Here is an 8,922-nt window from a genome sequence, read left to right as displayed (position 1 = left end):
GGGCTTATCTTAAAGATGAATTATGTGGCTATTTTCTAAAAATCGTGATTTTAATTAAAATGGCCGAATTAATATGGCCGATTAAAACGTTATTTTATTGAAAATTGTTAAAATTTATTTAATTAAAATATAGTTTGGTATAAATGTTATTGGACGATGTATGGAGTTTAATACGCACCGCGCGAAAAGCATCATTTTTTTGAAAATTTATTTTATATCAAAAATTAACATTTGTTTAATTAAAATGTAAAGTGGTATAAATGTAATTGGGAGACGTATGGGATTTAATACGCAGCGCGCGCGAAGCGCGCGCCTGTTATGTATGCACTAGTATTAGAAAAAAGGAATAGAAGAAATAATCACTCCTAAAGAAATAACTAAATCTTTCCTGCTAATACGTGAATTTTCGTTCATGCAAATGTTATTATAAATTATTATAAATATTATAAGATGTAAAGAATTACAGAGAATTATTATCAATAGTCCTTAGTCCTTACCCGTACTTTATCAGCTACGACATTCGAATCGATGGCGTCGATGCCACCGCCGTCCGCTGCCGTGATAAATTCGTGCGACCTGTAAGCGAGCTCCGGACATTTCTTTCGCCTGGGCAATGGTGGTTCCAAGGTGGGCCCTGCAAAATTTACATTGTTTCTAGTAATCGTTGTATCTTCCTTGTTTTTCAAAATTTGAAATACCGTTCCTTTAGGTCTCTCGATTATGTTCACTCAATTGTATAGGACCAAAATTTTCAATCATGATCAATTTGATCAAAAATTACTTCTGTAAACTCGTTTAACAACATTTATTCAATCAATTTAGCCTTTGAAAAATGAGAGATGTATAACCTTTTCAGACAATTAATAAAATTGATTCTCCGTTCCCGGAAATCAATCCGTAAACTAATTGCAATTTTCAATTATTGTTCGCTCTTCTTTCAAATTGATTGTATCATTCCTCAAGTGACAATTTCTTAGTGTACTTATACAAGTTTGCAAGTTTGCCTACGGAAAATAATTTTCAACGATCGAGACACCTTAAAGAAGTTTCAATCAACTTTCCAAGCATGATTGCGCGAGCAGGATAAACACAGATGCCACTACGTTAAAAAAGTCGCTGCGATTTAAAAAAAAAATAAAATGCAACGAGAAATTGCGAGAAAGCGTGGAATTCTTGCGGTGTTTTAATATCAGATAAAACGATCTCTAGACGACATTAACAGAAAATGGGAGCAATTTTAAGCGGCATGCAGGAAAATCTCGGGAAAACGACTGGAACACAACATCAAGCCATGATGATAAAAAAATCGAGGTTGTACAATAAAAAAATCGAATGTATGTTCCTTGTAAAAAAAACTTTAGCATCATCTTTGCGATTCCGACGGTACAAGTGCGTTTGTTAATTTATCTTGTAGCTCATTTAAGCGTTTTATTCACGTTTTGCACTCGTTGGCTCCCCGATTTTCCTTCGTGTTTGCATAATAGCTTTTTAGAGGCGGCGGGATATTTAGCGATGAAGAATGTAAGCAATTTATTTCATTCTTCCGCCTCCTTATTAGCTGGTAATAATAGGTTTTATGTATAACGAAGAATAAGATGATCGAATTCCTATAAGCCTTTCTAATTAATCGCTATTGAAATTTACTCGTTTACTTTGGTGTGACAAAATTTTCATTATAGAACTTATCTCTTATAGAGAATTTCACCGGATTTAAATTTCAATTAAAGATACATAATGAAATTTCTTTTGAACTTCGTTTTAACTGTTCATTTTATTCTCAATATATGTGAGATAACTGAATCGAACTATGACCTGATTCTATTTCATTCTTTCAATTTTTATCGAATTTATAAAGAATAAATGAAATATATGAAATCTAATGTCGATAACTGACGCTTATATTTTTTATAGAAGAAGAACCTTCATCTTTATAAATCTTTATAAAAAAATCTTAAAATCTGTTTATTAATTAAAATTTAAAAAGTTTACATTTTTTTTAAATTTTATTTAAAACTTTCGTGACCTTAGTATTTGTATATTATTTTAGATAAAATCAAAAACACGGAAGCTCAAAGTGTGCGATAACAAGCTTTTATCGAATATAATTATAATTTAAAATAAAAGAGAGAACAGAAAACTTGGTAAAAGGCATACACTTGCTTTATAATATATCTCGTGGACGACGCAATGGCTGACACATGACACTCTGCACGTTTATCGTAGCATATACGTTGTGTGTATATATATATATATATATGTACATACATATATGTACGGTCATTCTGCTGTTATTTGTATGCGAGGCTCAATAGCAAACACTACAGTATGACCGTTCTGTATGTCGTTTCGTTATTAACTCTCGGAGTTACGGTGTAATATTTCGTCCCAGTAGAGATAAACATTACAGCAGAAAAAAATCTCCCGAAAAAAAAAAGAAAAATATAGCGAATATTAAGTCATGCGATTAATTTTGACTCAAGTGATTCGCGATTCATTGTGTTAAAGCTGCAGATTAATTTATTCATTTGATCGAATATTAGAAATCATAGAGCATAGAGTAATCATACTTAGTTATTAAATATTAAATAATATATTTATCAATGGTAATTGAAGTGCTTGTGAACAGTGAACTGACCTAAATTTTATAAAAATAGAGAAAATAAACTCTAAAGTTCACTTTAACTTCAAAGTTTATTTTCTCTATTGTTACAAAATCTAGGTTAACAGCTGTTGCAGCAAGCCCTTCAATTATTAAATATAACGATGCTTAGATTAACTCACATCGTGCTTTGACTATTTTAAATGCTTTTGAACCATAAGATTGTTGTTTAAAACTTTAAAATTTTTGTTTAAAAAAATTTTGTTTATATCTCTTATTGTTTTAACGAAATATGCTTAGAAACACAAAAGTTGAACTTTTAAAGGGTGTTTTAATTCTTTAACGTGCGCTTATAAAAATATGTGCCTCTTTAAGAAATATATACCTACCCATTATTATTATAAAGACATTATTTAAGATACTTATGAATGTTTCGGTAAAAATAATAAATAATAATGAAAATAATTTTATACAAAAGAGAAATTGTCTTCAAGTTTGATAAAGATACAAAAAGATATATATAGATGAATGAAGTTTCGTCAACTTTGTCTTCAGTTTATCGTCTGTAAAATCTCGAACAACTCGACCATTACAATGAATATTGCGCATATATATTGCACAGATAATACGTGTATGTAATATTATGGGATAATCCATAGCCATACAATATTTTAATGGCGTTAAGTTTCACATGAATAATCTCAGTTGAGTACGGTTAAGTCTCATTGCCAGTTAATCTCTAATTAACTATTAAACTGTCTGCAACTCTTTAGATAACGAAATTCCATTCCAAGTATTATATGATTTAGAGTGTATCAGATACCTGATATCTCTCAGACCTGAATGTATACCTAGATACATTTGATATTCGATTTCTTGAAATCAAAGTTCGAATTCGATATCAAGTAACAAATATAGATTTCTCTAAGATCCTGTCTGTAAAATAAGATCTTACATTTCAATGACATAGTACAAGTCATATTAACATATTTTATTTAAATTTCGAATCCACAAATATCTGTCAAAAGCCGTAGAGTCTCGCGCCAAATTTTTCGTATCCTTCACCCCGGGTGTCTTATGTACGAATTTTGTACGGACAATATGCTTGAACTAATATGTCATAAATGTGCCAAATACACGCAGATAATCTTTTCGAAAAACAACGAAATAAGTGGGCGGGTAAGGAGTCATATAGTAAACGCGAGTCTCTCTCGGCATTGTGTATAAATCAAACGAATCGCGTTTTATTTCCGCTTGCCGCGACGCATCGCGAAGAACACGTTCTACGTTCAACTGTATTATTTTTATGGCTCGATGTCGATGGCAGCGGGGTACATGTGTATGAGGATCGATGTAATATGCTGTATGCTCATGTACTGTATATGTCAGTAAGTAGGCGTAGCCTTTCAGTGCCGTTTTACCGGCGTCTTCTTATACCCGCGGTGTGTGTCTTATATACTGAGCAGTTGAACGAACAAGAGCCAATAAAGCGAAGATCGAAAAAAATATAAATTATATATATATATAATAATTTGTCGTTTGTTTCCGATTTTATTAATCATTAAATCTGATGAACGAGTTCTGTTGATCCATGATAACGCTTCGATAAAATAGAAGATAGCGAGATCTCAGGAAATGTCTACTCCTTGTAAGTACAGAAAATCTTTAAACAAATATTTTAATTAAATATTACTCATTAAAATTCATATTCAAATGAAATCTTCGTCGCAATAAAGTTCATCGTAGATTAAAAATGATTGTAAAAAAAGATTGCATTTTGGCTCGATCCCAGAGAGAAAAAAATGCATGCTTTGATTGAATAAACCTCAATCAAAATCCGAATTATATTCTCGTTTTCGACAAATCGCTACAGATTAAAAATCCGATCCGAAATAGGATGAAGGATGCGGGAATGGCTATCCTTGCCGAAAAATTAAAAAATATAGTTGTAGCTCTTTCGCATCTCTGTATCCGCGTTACGAGGTAAAGCCAATTATCTTTTCGACACTTTTTATTTTGTTTAAATAAATGTTCAATTGCGTGCTATTATAATTACCAAGTAATGATATGCCAGGCCAGAACAACAATCAATCGCTTTTGTGTCACAGAGATGCGAATCGTATCCGAATTCGCTTGTGCAAAACACGGAAAATTCGAGCGACGCAATTGTGAGCCTGAGCCCGTATTCATTGGCGCACCGCAGACCAGCTTCGATCAGAATACTGTCGACGGCTGAGAGGATTTCCGTACCTATCAACAGCTGACGGTAAATGATAAGCCCGCGATCTCAATAAAGCTCCCTCTCTTTCCTCGATTCATCGCGCGTGAATCAATTATCGTCATACGCTGCGTTTCACTTGCGAACGCAATCAGTTCAATTTTTAAATTTACTTTAGAACGCAATATAATGTCATGTAAGATGAATTATGTAATTTTGAAAAGAATTTTGCAAATAAATTTAATAGTGTTATCATTTCGAGATCTATATAAGGAACGACTAATTCACTAAATACATAATAATTATTACAATTTAAATCTTTCCGCATGCAAATTAATACATTAGAACATAATAATTTATGAAAAATATTATGATATAAAATGCGCAAAATATTTATAATTCAAAATATTTGAGGCTATAAAAAATATGTGCAATTTAAATAATTATAACAATTATTTTTCTAAAATTATAATATATAAGTAACCAAATATTATAGTTTTTAAATGTTTAACATTGAAATTCAAAATGAACGCTGTTACATAAAAAAGATTCTTTTACTATTTTATTCTAATGTCTTATATTAATTATTTTTAATTATCCATTGTTTGTGTCAAGATAAATAATACGTGTTTTCACAGCATACCGTAGAAAAATGCACAAACACTTTTTTAATTAGAATTATCTGGAACTCTACTTAATTACGACAAAAATATGTACAATAAAAACTTGAAGCATGACTACCGGTGAAGTCTTCTAAAAATAATTAATAGCATTGTTAATTATGGTTGAATGGTTCACAAAAACGTGAACTAATTAATCGTAGTACTGTTAAAAAAAGTTAGAAGAAAACGAAAAGAAAAAAAATTTGCTACAATTATCACTGAATCGATGCGAATACTGTAGGTATTGTGACGGACGATTTAACAGTCGACAATTAATGCTAATGGATCCGGTTGACATAATTTACTGTTATCGCGATATACGCGACATTTCCATTGGCTCCCTAAGCATATTGCAATTGATGCAAAAGCGATTGCATGAATACAAGTATTCTTATTACCGAACTGATACACGATGATTATTATCTACATCTCGATCTATACTGATCATGTTCTGCATTTTTGTAATCAGACCACAAATTTTCAAGCAAACACATTTTCTAGAAAAAAGACTAATAATTAGGCACTAGGTTATTTATAACATTTATAACTTATTTATAGAAATATATTCTTATGTATTTTTTATGCATATTAATAATATGCGTCAAATATGTAACAAATATGCGCTGAAATATTCTGATAAAAAAACCTTCTTCTCTTATATTAATTATACGAAGATAACATTTATATTGTAAAAACATTTCCATAACAAATATCACGAATTGTGCCAAATATTGGATAATAAATTCTTTTTAATATTATCAATAAAAAGTTATTCTCTTGTTAAAATATCTCATTTTTATAATTGTTTTTATAATTTTTATAAATATATAACTCATATATAATTGTCCTTAGAATATAAAATATTTGACATTATTTAAAAAATTGCATAGAATATACCAATATTCACAATACAACATGAAAAATGTATTTTAGAATATTTTTTTAATAAAACAAATTTCTGTTTTTTTTTTCAAATCAAATTTCTCTATGTTTTTTTTTTTAAATAGTATTTATCTATAAATCCACTGTCTATTTATCATACTTACTGACTGATGTATAAATCAGATTTGCAATTTCTTGGAAATAATAAGCATTCAAATATGGTTTAAGAGAGAAATTAATATCTTTGTTTTCCTTGGTATTATCCATCTTCGTAGACAAGTGGAAATGCGAATTAAATGAAAGATGCAGTTGTCGTATGTCATGTACAGAGCAAAATAAAGCTATCATCAATATTGCTGTAATTCTGAAAAAAATGTAGACATTCGCATATGCATAAATATGAATAAAAATTGAAGCTTTTTATTCAATATTTTAAATTTATTTTAATAAATACAAGTATTTTATTCTTTATTTTTAATTTTTGTAGAAAATTACTTTTGTTATTTTGTTCTGCAATATTAAATAAATATTAAATAAATATCCGTAATTCCTTGATTCTTGCGATAAATGTATCGATTAATCGATAATTGTTCTTGCATTAAACGGTTGCATTAATAGTTAGCAATTATTACGGAGAAATGAGTTATCATATTAACAAATTCCCTACTTTATATTTTCACTTAGCGGAAACGTGATACTTTTATAAAACAAACCATAAAATCCAAAAAATAATATCGTTGAAAAATTGGCTGACATAAAAGATTCTAACACAGGAAAGAATTCAAATAATAAGGAATTTCGCATCGAATATTTCCAAAAGATATAACTTTTTTAAATATAAATATAAATCTTTTTCTGATCACAGTGACAATTAATCGTCGCAGATCGATGAAGAGATCCGCTCGATAAAAAGGTAGATAAAACATGCCTCAAAAAATTTCAAATGACAGGCGGCGAGATTCATTGCTGCGACCTAATTGAATCATGCAGTAACGGTTAAAGTTGTTCAATTATATAATAATATAAATTAATATCGCAATATTTCTCAATATTTAAATTAATAACTAGTTTTAATATACTTTACATTCACTGTACTAATTATGGTTTAGGATTTAGTGGTAAATCTTTCAGTTCGAGTTTCATTTTGATGTCCATTAATTTTACTTAAGTACGACACGCTGGGAAACGTGCTGGAGAAGGCGTGCAACGCTTTGTCTTGAGAATAGCCATATCATAAAAACGCTCGGGCATTTATTTTCTATACAGATTCATCACGTGCAAGCGGATAGAAAGAATCGGTGATTAATCGATCATATTATCCCTTTAAAACAATTACAGTAGTTATTTAGAAACGTTGTTTATTTACGGGCACGGATGGATTGCCAATTGCAGGTCAAAGTGCAAACAATAGGCATTAGTATGAAAATCGAACTGAAAATTGCAACTAAATCCGATCACTGCTTTACGGACATTAAACTGTCATCATTTTCAGTAATGTCTATGTCGATATTATTATTATTATTATTATTATTGTTAGAGAATGTTATTTTAAATTGTTGCTATTATTATTGTAAACTGTACAATTGAAATGTCGCGGTTATTTCAGAGTCGCTATTACGATTGCAGTTACACTAGAAATTTCGACTTTTCAGCCCCATGTATTCTCATTATCCAAATAATTGCAATACTGGAATTAATTTGAGTAAATTTCGAGAATGGTCGATCCTCGTTCTCTTATATGTTATTATTCACTCCAATTCGTATACATGATTCAATTGCAACGATTAATCGCTACTACAATCGGCCTGAAGTCCAAGGGAAGTGTATACATATCTATAGGCAAGCACTCGATAAATTTCGTGCAGATAAATACAAGAGAGCACTATACATAAGTTACGCTCGCGCGGGCGCTCTCGAATGACTGTATATGTGTATGTATGTATGTATGTATGTATGTATGTGTGTGTGTGTGTGTGTGTGCGTGTGTGTGTGTGCGTGTGTGTGTGCGTGTGTGTATCGTGCACCATTCTACGTTGGCTAAGTTGGCCAAAACAGAGATATTTTGATGTAGATTGAGAGCAAGATAGCCGATGATTTGTGACCGCTGTGAATTCCACGCGGTAGATTTAATGTTTTCGATTAGAATGACGTTCGTTCTGTGAAAAATCAAGGACATCATTTGACATTTCACTCACGAACATATTATTGTGCGAGATTTAAAAGGCCGCGAAGGCGTTATAATATGTCTGATTATGAAAAGGAAATGTCCTTTTAACTTATTATCCTTCAAGATTCAAAATATACCAGTGGTAAAATCGGCGAGTAAGAAATAAGATAAATAATTAAAAAAAATATATATATATACATTACTATATGGTTTAGTTAATAAAAGTTGTCTAAAGTTTGGATATTCTTGATAAAAAATAATAATCTAAAATTTAAAAATGTTCTTTTTTTTTATCTCTTGGAGCTAGTTTCAGAGATAGATAGATACCAATTAATATTATATGTATAATTAATAAAGAAGTTACATTACTGAAAGCTATCATTAGCTAGAAAAG

The 8,922-nt window shown here is 30.4% G+C and overlaps 1 protein-coding gene across 1 annotated transcript in view; it reads right to left on the bottom strand.

The window, feature by feature from the left end:
• The window catches only part of LOC105457883 (flocculation protein FLO11), a 62,323-nt gene that overhangs the window by 19,904 nt on the left and 33,497 nt on the right, over window positions 1-8,922 (bottom strand). The window contains exon 4 of the mRNA XM_011702806.1: window positions 498-634. Coding sequence (XP_011701108.1) covers window positions 498-634 — 137 coding nt within the window. The remainder of the gene's footprint in view (window positions 1-497; window positions 635-8,922) is intronic.

This window comes from Wasmannia auropunctata, unplaced genomic scaffold, assembly GCF_000956235.1.
Source record: "Wasmannia auropunctata unplaced genomic scaffold, wasmannia.A_1.0 LD334880.1, whole genome shotgun sequence".
Lineage (NCBI taxonomy): Eukaryota > Metazoa > Arthropoda > Insecta > Hymenoptera > Formicidae > Wasmannia > Wasmannia auropunctata.
This window is presented reverse-complemented; position numbering and strand designations above follow the sequence as displayed.